Source organism: Chiloscyllium plagiosum, chromosome 20 (assembly GCF_004010195.1).
Source record: "Chiloscyllium plagiosum isolate BGI_BamShark_2017 chromosome 20, ASM401019v2, whole genome shotgun sequence".
In the NCBI taxonomy this organism is placed as follows: Eukaryota; Metazoa; Chordata; class Chondrichthyes; order Orectolobiformes; family Hemiscylliidae; genus Chiloscyllium; species Chiloscyllium plagiosum.
The window spans coordinates 57,245,994-57,267,802 of record NC_057729.1 but is presented as its reverse complement, the minus strand read 5'-3'; the positions used below and the strand labels follow the sequence as shown (position 1 = coordinate 57,267,802).

Below are 21,809 nucleotides of genomic sequence, written 5' to 3'. Positions count from 1 at the left end.
TTGTAAAAAGCTGCGGTCCCAGTACTGATCCCTGCGGTACCCCACTGGTCACTGCCTGCCATTCCGAAATGGAGCCATTTATCACTACTCTTTGTTTCCTATCAGCCAACCAACTTTCAAACGAAGTTAGTACTTTGCCCCCAATACCATGCACCCTAATTTTGCTCACTAACCTCCTATGTGGGACTTTATCAAAAGCTTTCTGAAAGTCCAGGTACACCACACCTACTGGATCTCCCTTGTCCATCTTCAGAGTTACATCCTCAAAAAATTCCAGAAGATTAGTCAAGCATGATTTCCCCTTCATAAATCCATGCTGACTCTGACCTATCCAGTTACTACTGTCGTAATTTCATCCTTTATAATAGACTCCAGCATCTTTCCCAGTATTATGGGACAGGGTTAGTATAAATGACATAAAGAGACTTGATTTAAGGGCAACACTCACAGGGAAGACTTGAGCAAACCTGGGCAGTGTTAGAGAGTCTTGCTTGTGGATTGGAAACTCTGTACATGGGGATGAATAAGGAGCTGAAACATCATTGTAGTTTGAGGTGCTGAGGAAGAATATACTCCCGTTTAAGTGGGTGTCCTCATTTCAACCAATTGACAATTCTGGGAAGAAAAGGGATAACAAGGGGTGGAGCATGGAACTAAGAAACAGAGATAGTCACCAATCACTGCCATTGGGAATTTAAGAGTGGCCTCAGCGAGTGTTTAGAACCAAGCTGTAGCTATGGTTCCTGCTTTCTGGTTGGATGGGTGGTAAGGGGCTGGGCAGCTATGGAATGGCATGGCAGTGAGAATGGCTATTCCTGGGTACACGGCTCAGGGGTAATGACCACAAGAAAACTGGCAGGAGTACGTCAGGTGCTGATGGTGCTCTAACCCTGACTACTGTTTGTATCTATTTTTTCCAGGGACACACAGGGCACAAGGGAGAGCGTGGAGAACCAGGCAAAAGAGGTGCCCAGGTAAATTACTGGCATTTTGACTGGCATGCCCTATTTTTCATGTTTAGTGTTTGCTCCTTGCGGTGTTGCACATGCTAACGATTGATTATTTGGAATTACAGGGGGATTCTGGACCTCCCGGCGTGTCAGGTATCCCTGGACCAATCGGATTACAGGTAGGAGCTGGCAGGGAAAGGGGAATATACAGGTGAGAGGTGGTTGTTGTACCGTTCACAGCCGAGGGAAACCCCACAGCTCAGAAAATCTGTGGAATGGCAGAAATATGAAGCAAACTTCCATCTCCCCTCTGGCCTCCATCCGCTGCTCTGTTTGATTGGTACAGGTTGGGTTTGAGAATTCCTGGCCTTTACCTTAAGCCCTGAAGCCCAATGGTTGGAAGGTGGAGGAAATGATGTCATCAGCATTGCCTTCCTTTCATCTTTTCAGAGGCTCACTCCCACCCCCACTGCCCCACCCGACCCAGAGCCCTGTTCCCCTGCAGCCTAACCCCCCCTCAGGAGCCCGGAGAAACCAGCCCATAGCCAGTTCCTTATTGTGGTTAGTCCGTCCGTGTGCACAGGGGAGTGGAGGATATTTCCACTGACCTCACCTGTATCCTCAATCTGAGCCACTGCCTGTAACAATAACCTGCATTTATATAGAGCCATTAAGGAGTAAACATGTCCCAGGGCACTTTCACTGGAGCATTATCAGTCAAAATTGGGCTCTGTATGGAGATAGTAGGACTCTGACCAACTGACTGAACAAAGGCATGGATTTGAAGAAGTGATTTGAAGCAGAAAAGAAAGGAGGAGGCAGAATGTCAGTGTTGTTTGGGTGAAATGGGGAAGCAAATTTCAGAGCATAGAACATGAACAGGCATGGACACCAGTGGTAACTGGCAGAAAATTAATGGTTGGGCATGAGGTCAGAATTGGAGGAGTGTCAGTATTACAGAGGGCTGTAGGAATGGATTGGGTTTCAGAGTAATGGAGAGTATGGTCGCAGCAGGATAAAATATTAAAATCTAAATGACGTCAGACCAGAAGCCAGTATAGACCAATGAACTGCTGACATAAACAGAATAATGGGAAATCTAACAACAACGTCTTGGACGTGAAGAATTGTCTTCTCTCTTTGTTGTACTTGGGAAGCATGGAAAAAAAAAATCCCATCAACAATCCAGGGGGTTGTTATAATCCCTGGACAAATCAGACCACAGGGTGAAACCTGACTTGATCTTGACTTGAGTTTATTTTTGTAGTTTGGTTAATATGACAGTCATTCACTGAACATATTCACACGAGGCTGCAAATGTTCTTTAAACTAAAGGACACAAGGTTATTGTGCAAAAAAGCCAAATATATAAAAAACGAGAAAATTAAAACCAAAAGAACTGTGGATGCTGTAAATCAGAGTCAAATTGCTGGAAGAGCTCAGCAGGTCTGCAGCATCTGTGGAGAGAAATCAGAGTCAACATAACAACATAAGAATGAGGAGCAGGAGTAGGCCGCCTGGCCCTTCCAGCCTGCTTCACCATTCAATAAGATTAGGGCTAATCTTTTCATGGCCTCAGCTCCACTTACCCGCACTCTCACCGTAACCCATAATTCCTTTACTGTTCAAAATTATCTATCTTAGCTTTAAAAGAATTTATTGAGGAAGCCTCAACTACTTCCCTGGGCAGGCAATTCTGTTGATTTAAAACTCTCTGGGTGAAGGAGTTTCTTCTCAATTCAGTCCTATATCTGCTTCCTCTAATCTTGAGGCTATGTCCTCTTGTCCTAGTTTTACCTGCCCGTGGAAACATTCTCTCTACTTCTAGCTTATTGATTCCCATCATAAGTTTATATGTTTCTATAAGATCCCCCCTCCCATTCTTCTGAATTCCAATGAATATAATCCCAATCTACTCAGCCTCTCCTCATAAGCCAACCCCCTCAACTCTGGAATCAACCCAGTGAGCCTCCTCTGCACCTGCTCCAGTCCAATGCATCCTTTCTCAAATAAGGAGAACAAACTTGTACAGAGTACTCCAGGTGTGGCCTCACCAGTACCCTCTACAGCTGTAACATTACCTCCCTGCTTTCAAACTCAATCCTTTAGCAATGAAGGACAAAATTCCATTTGCCTTCAAACTTACCTGTTGCACCTGCAAACCAACCTTCTGTGATTCATGCACAAGGACACCCAGGTCCCCCTGCACAGCAGCATGCTGCAATTTTTTACCATTCAAATAATTGGCCACACAGATGCTGTCACAGATGCTGCCAAACCTGCTGATCTTTTCCAGCAATTTCTATTTTTGACTAAAACAAAGTTAGAAAGATCTTAAGATAAAGAGCAAAAAGAAAAATTTGATTTTTTTTCTCAGCAACATCCTTTACAGATGCTCAATCCCAGTAATGTATCCCTCCAATTTTAATTCTAATTTCTTGCTTAATTGGCTAGTTACAAGCATTTCCTTTGGCAACTTTTTTATATATGCTATACATATCATCCTGAGTTACACAAACACCAGCTACTTCACTTTTCTTTGTCCACCTCCTTATTTAAGCTGCTAAAACATTATTAAGACTGTTTTCCATGTTAGAAAGCCTGTTGAAAGCCGCATACTGAACAAACCTTCTGCTGAAATAAAACAATGAATTGCAGCTGCTGGAGATCTGAAACAAAAACAGAAATTACAATCCCCCTATTTATCTATCCATTTCACATCTCTCTCTCTCTCTTTCTCTCTCTATTCCTCTCTCTCTCTCTGGGCTCCATCTCCACCTATCTGTTCACCTCTCTCCCCCAGACCCATCTTCAGCATCAGTGTCATTTTTTCTGAGTTGCTGTCAGTTCTGCTGATTTGCCGGACTTGAGACATTAAACTCTTGCTTCTCCCCACTGATGCTGCCAGACCTGCTGAGTTTCTCCAACAATTTCTGTTTTTGTTTCAGCCCTTCAACTCTTTTGAAACTGATAACCCTTGACCTGACTTTCTATTTCTACATAAAGGTTCATCTTTGTACACATTTCATCAGTTAACTCCCCAGGTTTAGCTACATGCTTTCTTGGAAATGCTGTTTGAACTCACTGTTCAAAAATGACTTTCTGATCTCATTAAAAAAATGTATCTTCACAGATTTAAAAGCATTTATGTCTACTTTAAAATTGAATTTCCAAATGACAAAAATATATAATCAATCTTTATCACCATTGTATAGATTATTAAAGGGAAAAGGGATAGAATTGGTTATGGCTAAATGTACAATGTTAATTATAGTTGAGGCCAGTTGAATTATTTCCTGGGCTGGTCTGTTTACTTGAGCTTTGTCCTCATCTGGTTCAATCTCCTTGTTCCTGCTGTTATTGGTGTTTCCTTACCATGTTCTGACTCACGAAAAGCAATCAGTTTCTCCTTATTCAAAAGGAAGAAAGAACTTGCATTTCTGTAGCACCTTTTATGTACTCAGAACACTCCAAAGAGCTTTACAGCCAATTAAGTTCTTGTGCAATCAGTTTTGTATTAGCAGCCAATTTGCACACAGCCAGCAACATGACAATAAAAGCAATAATCTGTTTCAGTGATCTTAGTTGAAATATAAATATTAACCAGGACACCAGGGAGAAATTCTTTGCTTTGTTTTGAAATAGTGACTACAAGATATTTTACATCGACCGAGGAATTGTTGGGAATAGGAGCAGCAGGAAGCCATTCAAGCCCTCAGTGAAACCTCTATCTGTGTTTTCTGTGTTCAGTCAGAAAAACGACCCCTGAGTCAGTGGTCACTGTGTCTTGACAGCTGGACCCTAGGTGGGTTTGGCTCAGAAACAGGGCCTGATCTCCAATCACTGGAATACAACCCCTTCAGGTTGAATTCAGAGATAGGACTCTACCCTTGAGTTGCCATCACCCGTTTGGAACAATTGAAAATAGGACAAGATGTGAGAAAATAAAATTCTTACCAGAGAGAAATTATTGACACAAATTGTTAAAAATGATCAGGGTGTGACGCAGTATTGTGACGTTACTAAAATGCGTGAACATTTCTGGATTGGGAGGAAGAGGGTTTTATATCAGGATCTGTTCTCTTCACTCCACAGGGTCCTCGAGGATTGAGAGGCCTTCCTGGGAAGCCTGGGCCTACCGGTGACAGGGTAAGTGAAAAACTGGATTGGAACATTTCCCTAGACTGACACTTCATGGTCAGAAATTTGTCAACTTGATCAGCACTCCACCATTCATGCACGCATCTACATTCATAAAGCGCCTTTAATTAGTTAATCGGTGCTTCCCAAACTTTGTCCCAATGTGGATCCCATTTTGGGGCTTGAAAATTGTCATGACCCTCCTGTGAGAACTGGTGGGTGGGAGGGTGGGGGAATGGGGGGGATGGGGAATGAGGGGGCTGTGACAGCAAGGTTCTGTTAGAGGCAAAATGCAGCAATTATAATTCACTCACAGCTTCATAGCTCCCATTACTGCCTCAGAAACCTCCAACTGACCACCCACCGTCAACTTTGTAATAAAATGTCCGAAGGTGCTGCCCAGAAACATTGGTCAGTCAAAGTGTTCACATGACTTAAGTGGAATTGACACTTGAAATAAGACAGAGGAGCGTGCCTTAAAGGAGGAGATGGAGACAAGAGGTTTATATGGGAGGAGGGGGTTTTGGAAATACTTTGTCCTCCAAGGTGGCTGAATGTACGTCAGGGTGATGGTGTGCAGCAAGCAGCTCAGATTGTATGTACGTCACGGGGGGGTAAGCAGGAACCAGAGTAAGACCTTCCAAATGATGGATGTGGTGGTCACTCAGTACAGACCTACATCAGCAGCCAGTACCATGGCCTCAGCTCTCTCCTCACTGTTAGACTCCACATCATTGAGAAATGGTCCTTTCCTTTCTTGTCACTGATTGTCCTGTCTTTCTACAGGGTCCCACAGGATTCCATGGACCAGTCGGTCCTCCTGGTCCTCCTGGCAAAGTTGTAAGTATTAGATCACTGCTATAAATCCGATTCTTTCCAAACAACGATCTGGATTTCCTGACTTACCTTTAGCTTATGGTTCTGCTCGCCACATTACCAAAAGGATGTGGATGCTTTGGAGAGGGTGCAGAGGAGGTTCACCAGGATGTTGCCTGGTGTGAAGAGAGGTTGAGTAGATTAGGATTATTTTCATTAGAAAGATGGAGGTTGAGGAGGGACCTGATTGAGGTCTACAAAATCATGAGGGGTATAGGCAAGAAGCTATTTCTCAGAGTAGGGGACTTAATTACTCAGGGTCATAAGTTCAAGGTGAGAGGGGAAACGTTTAAGGGAGATATGCGTGGAATGTTCTTTATACAAAGGGTGGTAGGTGCCTGGGACACGTTACCAGCGGAGATGGTAGAGGCGGGCTTTAGCGGTTCTTGAGAAGGTAGGGGGTGAGCTGCCTTCTTGAACTGCTGCAGTCCATGTGCTGTAGGTAGACCCACAATGACTTTGAGAAGGAATTCCAGCATTTTGACCCAATGACAGTGAAGGAACAGCGATATATTTCCAAGTCAGGATGATGAGTGGCTTTGAGGAGAACTTGGATGGGGTGGTGTTCCCATGCATCTGCTGCCCTTGTCATTCTAGATGGTAGTGGTTGTGGGTTTGAAGGGTGCTGTCATAGAAACGTTGGTGAATTTCTATAGTACTAATCAACTGACCTGCTTTTTCCTCGATTATGTCAAGCTCCTTGAGTGTTATTGGAGATGAACTCTCCCAGACAAGTGTTCCATTGCACTCCTGACTTGTGTCTTGTGGACAGGCTTTGGTTAGTCAGACCAATTTACTCACCACAGACCTCCCAGTCTCTGACCTGCTCTCGTAGCCATTGTATTTATATGTTAATCCAACTCAGTGTGTAGTCAGTGGTAACTGCAGGATATCGACAGTGGGGGATTTAGTAATGGTAATGCCATTGAACATCAAAGGAAGATGCTAGATTCTTTCTTGCTGAAGATGGTCATTTTCTGACATTTGTATGATGCAAGTATGACTTGCCACTCATCACCTCAAACCTGGATATTGTCCAGAACGTGCTACATTTGGACTCCTTCAGTATCTGAGGAATCACAAATGATGCTCAACATTATGTAATCATAAGCAAACATCCCCACTTCTGACCTTATGATGAAGGGAAGGTCATTGCTGAAGCAGCTGAAAATGGTTGGGCCCAAGACACTCCCCTGGAGAACTCCTGAGAGATGTCCTGGAGCTGAGATGACTGACCTCCAACAACCACAACCATCTTCCTATGTGTCAGGTATGGCTCCAATCAGTGTAGAGTTTACCCATTGATTCCAGTTTTGCTCGAGCTCCTTGATGCCACAACATAGATTTAGGCCTGAGACTGGATCCAGAGAGACATAATTCTTCAGTAGATCCTGTTTCCTTAACTCTCGAATGGCCGATGTTTCAGGGTAAGAAGATGCCAAAGAAAAAGATGCAAAGGCACTTTGTAATTTTCATTGAAGTGCCGGAGCACTGACATTAATCACTGAGTTATCCTAGCAACAACCTGTCCATCAAGCTGAATAATCCTTTCAACATTAATGATGAGGCAGAGAAGAGGTACTGAAGGAAGGAACAGGTAGCAATTCCTACATTTTGGAGCTCTGTACCTCATGGGAGGTCCTATCCCATCCAACCATAGGAACATTCCGGGTTAGAATCAGGCTGTTCAATTGAATGAAGACCTAAGGCTGAAACCTGAGTAGACAGCATCCTCAAATTGAAGGAAAGCTGAGGATGACTATGATGCCACACTTGGTCGAATGTAGCCTTGATGTCCCTCTCTCCTCCCCTCTGGAATTCAGCTCCTTTGTCCATGTTTGAGCCAAGGCTGTAATGAGGTCAGGAGCTGAGTGGCCCTGGTGGAGCCGAAACTGAGTCACTGAGCAGGTGCTGCTTGATAGCACTGTTGATGACACTTCCATCACCTTACTGATGATCGAGGGTAGACTGATGGGGCAGAAATCAGCCAGGTTGGACTTGTCCTGTTTGTGTACAGAGTCCCTGGGCAATTTTCCACATCGTCAGGTAGATGTTAGTGTTGTGATTGCATTGGAACTGCCTTAGTGCAGCAACCCAAAGATAATAGAAAATCAAGTACCAAAAATGAAGGAGGAATTTACAACCATCAGGATCACTGGAGAAAAATTACTGGGAAAACTAATGGGACGAAAGATAGACAAGTGTCCTTAGGCTTCACTCCTGCATCTGAAGAAATGCTGGTGTTGATACTGGATTTCCAGAAGATTCAGTTGTTATGTAGAACATAGAACATAGAACTGTACAGGCCCTTCGGCCCTCGATGTTGTGCCAACCTTTCATCCTACTCTAAGCTCAAACTAACCCACATACTCTTCATTTTACTATCATCCATGTGCCTATCCAATAGTCACTTAAATGTCCCTAATGTATCTGACTGTAATTTGTTCTTTTCTGAACTTCTGATTTCTTCTTTCTGAGTCAAAAAGTGCAAATAAAGCATTAATGCAAATATAATCTTAACCTTAACCCTAACCACCATTTAAGACAGGACGAAGACAGAAAACAGGAGGGAGTAGGCCAGTTAGCTCAACAGCTGTTGCTGGAAAATGCTGGAATCCATTACAAAGGTAGTTGTAGCAGGACATTTAGAAATTAATAACACTATCAGGCAGAGTCAACATGGTTTTGTGAAAGGGATATGATGTTTGACTAATTTATTACAATTCCTTCAAGGGGGGGGGGGGGGGGAAGTCGATAAAGAAGAACCAATAGTTTTTGTGTCTTTGTATTTACAAAGTTTTTATGAGGTGCCACATAAAAGGTTATTGCTCAAGATAGGAGCTCACAGTGTTAGGGGTGATATATTAGTCTGGATATAGGATTGGCTAACCAACAGGAAATTGACTGATGGGAGAAGTGAGCCATTTACAGGTAACTGATGAAGTGCAACAGGGACCAGTGTTGGGGCCTCAGCTATTTATAAACTATGGTAATTACTTGGAAGGAGGGGCCAACTGGTTGGTAACCAATGTCGCTGATCTTACAAAAATACGTAGGAGAGTATGATATATAGGAGATATGAAGAGAGTGCAAGGAGGGAAATAAATTAGTAAAGTGACTGGGCAAAACAAATTGCCAAATACAGTGAAATGATCTAAGATTCTTGACTTATTAGGAAGAATAGACAAATAGAATATTACATAAGTGGATAGAGACTGCAGTACGCTACAATGCAGAGGGAACTGTGAATCCTTGTTCATCAATTATCTAGCATTCAGGTGCAGCAAGTGATTAAGAAGGTAGGTGGAGAGTCGAACTTTATGACAAGGGGATAAAGTATGAACATGAGGAACTCTTCCTTCAATAGGTGTGAGTTACAAAGAAAGGCTGAGACATTTTTCACAGGAGTGTAGGAGGTTGATGGGTACCTTATAGAGGTTTATAAAATAATGATGGGTATGGAGAGTGTTAATGGTAGTTGTCTTTTCCCTAGAGTTGCAGATTTTAAGATGAGAAGAGAGAGATTTAAAAAGGATATGAGGGGCAAATCTTTTACACACAGGATGGTTCGTGTGTGGAATGAACTTCCTGAGAAAGTGGTGGATGTGGGTACAATTACAATGTTTAAAAGACATTTGGATAAGTACATGGACAGGAAAGGTTTGGAGGGATATGGACCAGGAGCAGGGGGGTAGGGCTGGTTTAGTTTGGGATTATGTTCAGCGTGGACTGGTTGGAGCAAACGGTATGACTCTATAATAGCACTATAACATTGGTGAGGGCATGTCTGGAGTATCGTGTACAGATTTGTCTCATTGCTTACGGAAGGATATACATGGTTAGATGTTCGGAGAATGCTCACTTGGCTGATGCTCAGAATGACGGCAATTGTTGTCAGGGGACATGGTGAGGAGATGGAGCTGACATTCATTGCTGTTTAGAAGAATGAGGTGAGATCATATTGCATGTACAAACTGCATGAGGAGGCCATTCAGCCCCTGAGCCTGTTCTACCATTTGATGAGGTCATGGCTGATTGAGTTGTAGTCTGAAACCCACCTTCGTGTCCTCCCCCACAGCCGGTTACTCCCTGGTTTTTCACAGATCTGTCCAACTCAGCTTTGGCCAATGCAAGAATCTAGCCTCCACTGCTTTCTGATGTAGATAGCCAACAACCCTTGGAGTATAGAACTCACCCTCATTCCCTCCAAAAGGGAGACCTTTTATTTTTAAATACTTATTTCTAGTCTCACTCTCAAGAGGAAACATCCTCACAGTCACCATCCTAAGCAGTGAATGTAGGCCTGATCTCTTTGTAGGCTAGTCTGTTATGCCAGGAATGATTCATACAATTATTATGGTGTAGAAAGAGGCCATTCGGCCCATTGTGTCAGCACCAGCACTTCAAACAAGCTTCATTCCAAAGTTCCAATCTCCTGCTTCTTCCCCATAACTTTGCAAATTATTTCTACCCAAATAATCATCCAATACCCTCTTAAATGCCTCAATTGAACCTGCCTCCACCGTATTTTCAGGCAGTACATCCTATACCTGAACTACTTGCTGAGTGAAAGCATTTTATTTTTCATACTTTACAAAGGACTGCCTTTAAGATAATTGCATCTTTTTTTCAAATAAGGAGGCCATCACTGCACACAGTACTCCAGATGTGATCTTGCCAATGCCTTGTAAAACTACAGGAAAATGTTCCAACGTTTATGTTCCGTTCCCTGATGCCTCAAGGATATCAGAGGGTGCATTCTGAGAGGAAGTGTCCTCCCGTGGATGTGTGCAGAGCTAAGGAGCAATGTTTAAAAATCAACGGTCCCCATTTCAGAGAGAGTTAAGAGGTATTTCTTCCCTTAGAGATTTATCAGTGTTTGGAATTCTGTCCCGCAGAGAACTGTGGACACCAGGTCACCGAATATATGCAAGGCCAGGGGAGACAGATTTTTAATTGACAAGGGAGTCAAGGGTTAGAGGGGACAGGCAGGAAAGTAGAATTGAAGCCACATCAGCTCAGTCATGGTCTTTCTAACCAGGGGAGTAAACTTGAGGGTCGCGGCCTAATAATCAAAACAGAACATGCCAAAGCAATCAGCTGTTCAGACAGCACCCGCACAGAGAGACAGTGTTAATGTTTCAGGTCAATGACCCTTTACCAGAACTGAGGCAAGATAAAAATCAAATAGGCTTTGACAAAAGTGGAAGTGGACAGGGAGGAAGAACAAAGGGGTGATCTGTGACAGGGTGAAGGGCAGGGGAAGGTAAATGACAAGAGGGTAGAGGTTTTCAGTGACTTGCTTGGTTTTTCTGAGAAACTTCATTGGGACCGAATGGTATTTCGGAGCCCCATAGCTTTCGTTAAATGCCCTGCTACATACACCCTCCAGATCAGCTCCTGTACACAGGGAGCAACTCACAACAAGGAACTTAATGTGCCCCATGGAGGAGTAAATTACTGCTGATCCTGGAATCTGTACTGAAAACAACAAATGCCAGAGATCACAGCAGGTCAGATAGCATCCATGGAGAGAGAACAAGGTAACGTTTCAGGTCTAGATGGCTCTTCATCAGAGCTGCAGGTCTGAGTCATCTAGATTCGAAACATTAGCTTGGTCTATCCTCATGGGTGCTGTCTGACCCTCTGTGATCTCCAGTATTTGTTGTTTTCAGTTCAACTGAATGTGCCCTTATGATATTTGGTTTCCTTGGCATGGATGCATTGTCTAAGGGAGATCATTCAAAGAATGTAGGTCTTACCTAACTGGTTCAACATTGGCGACAAATGATATCTTTAGTCTGGCCATGAAATAGGCCATTACCAAGGCCTGCAATTTAATTTGACCCCAAAATTACCAATTGCCACCTAACTTAGTGCTTAACTGGAATCCATGAATCCCACCTCTAGAAAAGGAGAACTCTATCAATTCTGCTCCTTTTTAATCACTGATTTTATATGGATGTTAGCTGACCTGTTTGGTTTCACTCCCAAGGGGAAATGATGATACAGTTCAAGGGCAGCAGATACATGGGATCACCACCCCCCTGCAAGTTCCCCTCCAAGCCACCCACCATCCTGATTGAGAAACGTAGCTCCATTCCTTCAGTGTCACTGGGTCAAAACCCCGGAATTCCCTCCCTAATAGTATTGTGGATCTATCTAAAGCACATGGACTGCAGCAGTTCAAGAAGGCAGCTCACACCCACTGTCTGAAGAGGAACCAGGATGAGAAAGGAAATACTAGCCCAGCCAACAATGCCTATCTTGGGAAATGTGGGTTGGAAACAGCTATTTGAAGGGAAGTCCACATTTGATAATTGGGAAGCCTTCAAAAATAGGTTGAAGATAGAGCAGGATAGGCATGTCCCTTTGAAAACAAGGGATAGAAAGGCAAGATTTGTGAACCGTGGATGACAGGAGAAATCGTGCAATGCTTTGGAGAGGGTGCAGAGAAGGTTTACGAGGATGTTGCCTGGTATTGAAGGTGCCAGGTATGAAGAGAGGTTGAGTAGGTTAGGATTGTTTTCATTAGAAAAAAGGAGATTGAGGGGGGACCCATTTGAGGTCTATAAAATCATGAAGGGTATAGACAGGATGGATATAGATAAGCTTTTTCCTAGAGTGAGGGATTCAATAACGAGAGGTCACGCTTTCAAGGTGAGAGGTGAAAAGTTTAAGGGGGATACACGTGGCAAGTACTTTACATGGAGGGTGGTGGGTGTCTGGAACGCATTGCCAGCAGAGGTGGTCGAGGCAGGCGCGGCAGATTCATTTAAGATGCGTCTGGACAGATGCTTGAGTAGGTGGGGAGCAGAGGGATACAGATGTTTCGGAATTGGGCGACAGGTTTAGAGAGTGGATTTGGATCAGCTCAGGCTTGGAGGGCCGAAGGGCCTGTTCCTGGGCTGTAAATGTTCTTTGTTGTTCTGTGTTCTATCTCCCGTGAGTGAATCAGACGGAAAGCAGCTCGATAGTACCTGCTCAGGGGCAGTTACATATTGTCAATAAATGAATCTAACGGCAGTATCCACATCCGATGAATGAGTTAAAGATATTTATTCTCAATAGCAGCTTCTCCTTTCCTCTGCAAGGTATCAGCTGTCTAATCAAAGCATTTTCAGTTTCAATTTTAGATGGAGAAGTATTTTATTTGAATATTTAATTATAGAATAGAATATTGGCCACCCTCTGTGTGCAGAAGTATTTCATTTGCTGAACATTTCTGAAATAAAAACCGAAATTTCTGGAGAAACTCGGCAGGTCTGGTAGCATCAGTGGAGAGAGAAGCAGAGGTTAGCATGTTGGTTCTGGTATGGTTCTTCTTCAGAATTGTAGCCTGCTCTGTACGTTTCTTAAATATCTGCAATAAAAGAGGTAATTTTATCCCCAAAATATGTAAACGCTTTATAACAGGAACTTCCAGGTTGCAATATCAGGAACAAAGTCCACAGAGGTATATGCATGTCTGTGTGAAGTTTGTGTGTGCGCGCGCGCGTGTCTGTGCATGTGTGTGTCTGTGTCTGTGTGCGCATGCCTGTATGTGTAGTGTCTGTTCTGTGTACGTGTATGTGTGTCTGTGTGTACATGTGTGTGTCTGTGTGTGCGTGCGTGCCTGTGTGTGTGTATGTCTGTGTATATGCATGTTTGTGTGCATGTGTATGTGTGTGTGTCTGTTGTGTGCGTGTGTGTCAGTATGAGTGTGTGTCTATGTGCATGTTTGTGTGTGTGTGTGTGTGCGTGTGCATATGTGTCTGTGTGGCACTTGTGTGTGTGTGCATGTGTGCATGCATGTGCGTGTGTGTCTGTGTGTGTGAGAGAGTGTGTGTATGTGTGTATGTGTGTGTGTGTGTGTGTGTGTTGCAGTTGGAGTCCTGTCTTCGGTTTTGTTAATGAAATGTTTGGTGTTGTTTACAGGGAGATAAAGGTCCCAAAGGACACATTGGATTCCAAGGAACAAAGGGAGATCCGGTAGGTGAAAACCAAAATAATGATTATTATTGTTGTGGTGATTTTTCTAAGTGTTTTGCATTTCTTTGAAATCAATATCTCAGTCTGTTTCTTAATAAAACAAAAAGGGTATCATTAATATCAAAGAATGGTGTGGAATTCTAGGCAGCGATCTATAGACATGTGTAGATTAGATTACTTACTCACAGTGCGGAAACAGGCCCTTTTGGCCCAACAAGTCCACACCAACCCACAACCCACCCCCTTACATTTACCCCTTCACGTAAGGCTACGGGCAATTTAGCATAGCTAATTCACCTAACTTGCACATTTTCTTTTGGACTGTGGGAGGAAACCCACGCAGACACAGGGAGAATGTGCAAACTCCACACAGTTAGTCGCCTGAGGTGGGAATTGAACCCAGGCCTCTGGCACTGTGAGGCAGTAGGGCTAACCACTGAGCCATCCTATGACTGCAATTGGGAAAACACAAGGGCCCAGAATAAGAAGAGTGTAAGTATTTCAAAGGGTTGTAGGACTGAAAGAGATTACAGAGATAGGGACGGGTCAGGCCATGGAGCAAATTAGATGAGAATTTTAAAATGAAGATTTAGCTAATGTAGGTCATCTGATCAGGGCTCATTCCTGAAGAAGGGCTCATGCCCGAAACGTCGATTCTCCTGCTCCTTGGATGCTGCCTGAACTGCTGCACTTTTCCAGCAACACATTTTCAGCTGTGATCTCCAGCATCTGCAGTCCTCACTTTCTCCTAGAAGATTTTAACCTACTGCAAATCCTCTTACAAGGATGTCTTCCTTGAAGATGCTCTCTTCCTCCCTCTACAAGGATTTCAGTGATTCCTGAAGAAGGGCTCATGCCCGAAACGTCGATTCTCCTGCTCCATGGATGCTGCCTGACCTGCTGCACTTTTCCAGCAACACATTTTCAGCACCTGATCAGGACCTACTGTGATGTAATACACAGGCATTTGAGATTTGGGTAATCTCAGTTTTATGGAGGTTTATGAAATGTTACCATTTGAAGGTGTAATCACTATTGCGATGTTGGAAAGTCAGTGTTTTAGAAAGCTGCACAAGCAGCGTTGTAATAATAATCAGATATTCTGCTTTTAAACCAGGGGCGATGGGGGTGTAATGGTCATGTCACTGCACTAGTAAGCCAGAGGACAATGACCTGGTGACATTGTTACCATCATGGGAGTTGGTGATGTTTGATTTCAGTTACTAAGTCATGGATACTAAAAGGCAGTTTTGTTAATCTCACTACCATTGACTTTTGCAAAAACCCATCTGATTCACTAATGTCCTTTCGGGAGGGAAACTGCTGTCCTTACCTGGTCTGGCCTCCATGTGACTCCAGACCCACAGCGATGGGGTTGACTCCTAAATGCCCTCTGGGATGGTCTAGCAAACCATTCATCTCAAGGATGATCAATGGGAATCAAGTGTCACTGCTGCCCAGAAACCTATGAAAAAAAACAGTGGGTTAGGAATGAGCCCATTCAGTTGGTTGAAGACCCACAGCAGAAACTCATGGTCCAGAGTAGATTTCAAATCAGAAGACAACTGACAATTAAGGATAATCTGTGCCCCAGGCTAGTTTCACTGTTATTCTTTAAAATGGTGGCTTGGGATTGTTTACATCCCCCTCCCCCCACCCTGAGTGGAGCAGGTTGAACATCAGTTCAACATCTCGACTGAAGGACAGTACCAGCAACAGTGCAGCACTCCCTCGGTGAGAACTGCACTGTTAACCTTGAGCTTTGTGCTTTGGAGTCGGTTCTAAAGCCACAAACTCTCGGACTCTGTGAGAACATAGCAGGCAGCTGCCTATGGCTGACATACACACAACTCCAGGTGCAGAGAACAACCTGAAAGAAGGACGAGAATGTTACAGGTGAGATATAATTACAGGGTATAGGGTGGAGGATGTGAAGAAAAATAGTCCGATCTTTGCCCTTGTTGAGTGGTATTAGTTTTGGGAAGTGAGTAACTTGGACAGCTGTGTGTTCTAGAATGAGCTGTTGCTGTCTAATCAAGGCTACAGTTCTGTCATTGTTGTTCAAATCACACAGAGACTCATTGTTGGAGAGAGCCGAGGCTGATCAAACAACATCCTGGGCCACCCATAAATGGCCTCAAACGTTTCACATCTTGGGAAAATCTGCCTGGAAAAGTGGGGGAATGAGTAGGTGGGAGTGGAAGGAAATGGATAACTCCTTTCAGGGAGCTAGCACAAGTGCGATGAACAGTCAGCTCCTGTACTATGACATTCAATGACATAATTATTCCTCATTAATATTGAGGAGCTTAAAAACACCAACAAATGAAGGGTTAGAGCAGGAATTGGGCATCGACTAATGATGTTCCCGAGAAAGCAGGAGAGCTCGGAGAGCGAGGGAGGGGAGGTGTTCCTGAGTGGTGCACGCATGTGCAGCTTGAATCAAGGATTCTGGCATCATTCTACAATATAAATGTAGCAATGCGTGTGCGTGTGCTGGGCCATGGAAATGAGCTGGTGTTTGCTCATGGGAAGAACAAACATGCAGAGTCTGTTAACTTGGACAGGCTGCAATGCTGCAACTTTATTTTAATGTTTGCTGGTGGGATGTGGGAGTCACAGGCCAGGGCAATATCTACTACCCATCCCTAATTACCCAGAGGGCCAGTAAGGAATTAGCCACATTGCTGTGGATCTGGGGTCATATGTAGGCTAGACCGGGTAAGGATGGCAGTTTCCTTCCCTAAAGGGCATGAGGGAACCAGGTAGCAATCAACAATGGACTCAGGGTCATCATTAAACTCTTAATTCCAGATTTATATTAGATTCAACTTCACCACCTACCATGGTGGGACTTGAACTCAGGTTGCCAGAACATTACCTGGGTCTCTCATTTAATAGTCTAACGATAATAGCACAGTACTAACAATTACACCGCTCTGGCTGACCAGCAGATTCTCCTCCTTGCACTGCCTGCTGTATTGGAAGCAATGGCAGCTTCATAATCAACCTGTTCAGCTCCTTCCATTGAGCCTTGGCGTCAAACCCAGACTGTCAAACGCTACCCACTCACAAGACTGTGTAACTGCAGCATGGGATCCTGCTGTCATCGTGTTCCTACAGATCTGACCTCTTTACTGTTTGTTTATTAATCACGCTCGTATTGTAATCCTGACCCAGATATTGCTAAAGGGTTGAATATGAACTCTCTGCTCTCCTTCCAGGGCAAGATTGGTCCCAGAGGTCTGCCTGGAGTCGCAGGACACAAGGGTGAACTGGTAAGTATCTCATCGCAATACATCTCCTGGACGTTTAACACTGATTGATTTTGTTTCTCTTGTACTGAAAGATCCCATTCTTCAAGGATATTAAAAGCAATCTGATGTTCCATTCTGAATTTGCAGGGATAGATTTTGAGCCCATGTATAATTGGGACATGCGGGAGGGTGTAAGGGTGACTAGGAAAGGCTGGAGACCGGGTACGTAGGGCTCTGGGCTGGGTGGGGGGACGCAAGGACACCTGTGATTGAGCCTGAGCCTGAATTCCATAGCACCCTCCACATCACCCTCTACAGAAAGTGAGTCACTCTTTCTGCTGGGAGATGTTTGTATGAAAATCCTCTCCTCAGACCCTATCCCTCTCACTGGTGATGAAAATATTTTGTGAAAATGCTAATAGTGCAAAATATTAGAAAACTTCTGCTAACAGAAAGGATTGATAGAGTTTTTTGAAGAGTGAAAAAGAAGATTAATGAAGGCAGAGCAGTGGATGTTGTCTATATGGACTTCAGCAAGGCGTTCAACAAGGTCCATACGGTACACTGGTCAATAAGGTTAGATCACATGGAATCCAGGGAGACCTTACCGATTAGATACAAAATTGGCTCCAAAATAGGAAACAGAAGGTGGTGATGGAGGATTGTTTTTCAGACTGGAGGCTTGTGACCAGTGGTGTGCCACAAGGATTGGTGCTGGGTTCACTGTTTTTCATCATATATAAATGGTTTGGATGTGACTATAGGAGGAGTAGTAAATGAGTTTGCAGATGGCACCAAAATTGGTGGTGTAGTGGACAGCAAAGAAGGTTTTTTTCAGGGTGCCACAATGGAACAATCGGATGAGGAATGGCAGATAGAGTTTAATTTAGATCAATGTGAGGTGCTGCATTTTGGAATGGCAAATCAGGGCAGGAGTTATCCACTTAATGGTAAGGTCCTGGAGAGTGTTGCTGAATAAAGAGACTGTGGAATGCAGGTGGATAATTCCTTGAAAGTGGAGCTGCAGGTAGACAGGATAGTGAAGAAAACGTTTGGTATGCTTGCCTTTATTGGTCAGAGTATCGAGTACAGGAGTTGAGAGGTCATGTTGCGGCTGTACAGGACATTGGTTAGGCCACTTTTAGAATACTGCGTTATATACTGGTCGTGTTTCTATAGGAAGGATATTATTAAACTGGAGAGGGTTTGGAAAAGATTTACAAGGATGTTACTGGGACTAGAGGGTTTGAGTTCTAGGGATAGATTGGGACTGTTTTCCCTGGAGCATCGGAGATTGAGGAGTGACGTTATGGAAGGTTATAAAATTGTGAGGGGCATGGATAGGGTGAATAGACAAGGTCTTGTCCCCAGGGTAGGGGAGTCCTAAACTAGAGGACATAGGTTTAAGGTGAGAGGGAAAGATTTAAAAGGGACCTAAGGATCAACCTTTTCACACAGAGGGATGGTGTATGTATGGAACAAACTGCCAGAGGAAGTGATGGAGGTGGATAACAATGATAACATTTAAAAGGCATCTGGATGGGTATATGAATAGGAAGGGTTCAGAAGGAAAAGGGCCAAATGCTGGCAAATGGGATTAAGTCAGAATGGGATGTGTGCTTGCCATGGACAGGCTGCACCATATAATGGTTCGTTTTCATGCTCTGATAAAAAAAATGGTGTGGCCCATGAAGAGAATATGCATTGGTGCAGTACCTCTAGTAATTGGCATACAAAGCCCAGCTCCCCTCTGCTATGAAATCTCATTGCACTTTTCGGTGTACTAAATCGAAACACAAGTACAGTTAATGGGCTGAATGTTTTAATATAGTCTCCTGTTGAAAACCCCCTTCCAAAGTGACTGATGATAATGCTGTGCATGACATTCACCCCTAAACTATTCAGTCACTTAAAAGCAGATCTGATCGTGAGTTGAGTTGATCCTGAAAGTATTAACAAATTGTTGTAATATTTCAGGGAATTCCAGGTCGGGATGGACGAGACGGAAATCCAGGAATCAATGGTGAAAAGGTGACTGGACAATTTTTGGCCTTCAAAAATTAATATTCTCGTTGTTAAAGGTGGATTAAAGACAACCAAGTAATTCAAAATGACAACAAGAAACAAGGAGTGTTGGTTCACTGAGCTGTGTCTCTTTGCCTTGGTGAAATAGTTTTCTTGTATTACAGGGCGAGCCTGGACGGAACGGGGCTCCTGGAGAGAAAGGTCCAGTGGGACAGCCAGTGAGTATCCTGCTCCTCAACAGGGTCACTGCTGATGTGCATTTTTTTTAAAAAATTGGTTCAAGAAATGTTAGTATCGCGGGCAAGGCCAGCATTCACTGCTCAGTGACATCCCTCAAACTGCTGTAGGCACCCCCATGATGTCCCTTAGCGAGGGAATTCCATGATTCGGATCCAGAGACACTGAAGGAACGGCGATATATTTAAAAGTCAGGCTGGTGAGTGGCTTGGAGGGGAATTTGCAGGGGGTGATGTTCCCCTGTATCTGCTGCCCTTATCCTTCTAAAGGTCATGAGTTTGGAAGGTACTATTGTAGGAGTCTTGGTGAATCACTACAGTCGATGATATTCATTGCAGAGATTTGAGGTGGAAATGCAATTCACAGCCATGGTAACAGAGGAAAGGATGTTAACTGAGAGTGGGTTTGAAGAGGTTTAAAACTACGTCCCACAGTGCATCACCCTCTAAAACATTCTCCCTGTGTAAATATCTCCCTCCTGCCTTTTCCCTTACGATCTGACTCCTTGCTGGCATAGTTCAGTGGATAATTTACTGACCATCCCTTTGCTATGAGCTGTACATTGGAGAAAATCCCAGCAGAGCACAAACTGTTTGAAGACACACAATTCTCAGCACAAGCAGTGATGCAGAGAGGAAACTAAGCCTCGTTCTTCCTCCCCAATCTGGTCATACAGGCCTGCAGGAGAACCCCGAATCAGGAATCCAAATCATCGCCAAAGATCCCTCTCTGTCTCTGCAGAGAGGTGATTGGTTATTGGATAGAGGTAGAGGCACAGTCTGTATTATACTGGGCACACCCCTTTAATTATTTAGCTGGATTCCAGATGGTTGTTTGAAGATCCCATTGTACTTTATTGATGTGGGGTATCTGATTTATGACTGGATGGTTAATCATTTGAATTTGTTCAAATTGAGTAACTCTAACATTTAATTGGCGTGGTGTGTTTTTGAGTTGAATCAATTTTGCTCAATACTCAGTCCACAGCTAATCAAAGGGAGAGAGGGGGCAATATCCTCCTTCACAGTCCAACTCCAAATTGGGTAGAATCATAAAACTCTTAAACAAGCCATTGGGCCTAACTGACTCCCAAAGCCTATCTACAAGGCACAAGTCAGGAGTGTGATGGAATAGTCCCCACTTCCCTGGATGGGGGCAGCTCCAACAACACTCAAGAAGCTTGACACCACCCAGGAGATTGCCTGACCAGAGGGGAGGCCATATTGGATTTGGTACTTGGTAACGAACCTGGACAAGTGATGGGCTTGTTAGTGGGTGAACATTTTGGTGATGGTGACCACAATTCTGTGACTTTCACCTTGGTTATGGAGAGAGATAGGTGCGTGCAACAGGGTAGGTTTTACAATTGGGGGAAGGGTAAATACAATGCTGTAAGACAGGATCTGAGGAGCATAAGTTGGGAGCACAGGCTGTCAGGGAAGGATGTCGTGGAAATGTGGAACTTTTTCAAGGTACAGATACGACGGGTCCTTGATATGTATGTACCTGTCAGGCAGGAAAGAGATGGTCATGTGAGGGGACCTTGGTTGACGAGGGAGGTTGAATGTCTTGTAAAGAGGAAGAAGGGGGCTTACATAAGGTTGAGGAAACAAGGTTCAGACAGAACATTGGAGGGATACAGGATTGCCAGAAGGGAGCTGAAGAAAGCGATTAGGAGAGCTAAGAGAGGGCATGAAAAATCTTTGGCGGATAGGATCAAGGATAACCCATTTTATGCGTATGTGTATGTGAGAAACATGAGAATGACGAGAACGAGGGTAGGTCCGATCAAGGACAGTAGTGGGAGACTGTGTATTGAGTCGGAAGAGATAGGAGAGGTCTTGAACAAGTACGTCTCTTCAGTATTTACGAACGAGAGGGACCGTATTGGAGAAGAGGAGAGTGTGAAATGGACTGGTAAGCTAGAAGAGATACCTGTTAGGAAGGAAGATGTGTTGGACATTTTGAACAACTTGAGGACAGACAAGTCCCCCGGGCCTGACGGGATATATCCTAGGATTATGTGGGAAGCAAGAGAGGAAATTGCAGTACCGTTGGCAATGATCTTCTCGTCTTCACTGGCAAAGGGGGTGGTACCAGGGGACGGGAGTGTAGCGAATGTTGTGCCCCTGTTCAAAAAAGGGAATAGGGATAACCCCGGGAATTACAGGCCTGTTAGTCTTACTTCTGTGGTAGGCAAAGTAATGGAAAGGGTACTGAGGGATAGGATTTATGAGTATCTGGAAAGACACTGCTTGATTAGGGACAGCCAGCACGGATTTGTGAAGGGTAGGTCTTGCCTTACAAGTCTTATTGAATTCTTCGAGGAGGTGACCAAGCACGTGGATGAGGG

General features: G+C 44.0%; 1 protein-coding gene across 1 annotated transcript in view; it reads left to right on the top strand.

Annotated features, from left to right (window-relative positions):
- Positions 1-21,809, top strand: part of col9a3 (collagen, type IX, alpha 3) — a 169,618-nt gene that overhangs the window by 81,865 nt on the left and 65,944 nt on the right. Inside the window, exons 12-19 of the mRNA XM_043710900.1 lie at positions 921-974; positions 1,076-1,129; positions 5,046-5,099; positions 5,877-5,930; positions 13,884-13,937; positions 17,162-17,215; positions 19,172-19,225; positions 19,384-19,437. Coding sequence (XP_043566835.1) covers positions 921-974; positions 1,076-1,129; positions 5,046-5,099; positions 5,877-5,930; positions 13,884-13,937; positions 17,162-17,215; positions 19,172-19,225; positions 19,384-19,437 — 432 coding nt within the window. The remainder of the gene's footprint in view (positions 1-920; positions 975-1,075; positions 1,130-5,045; positions 5,100-5,876; positions 5,931-13,883; positions 13,938-17,161; positions 17,216-19,171; positions 19,226-19,383; positions 19,438-21,809) is intronic.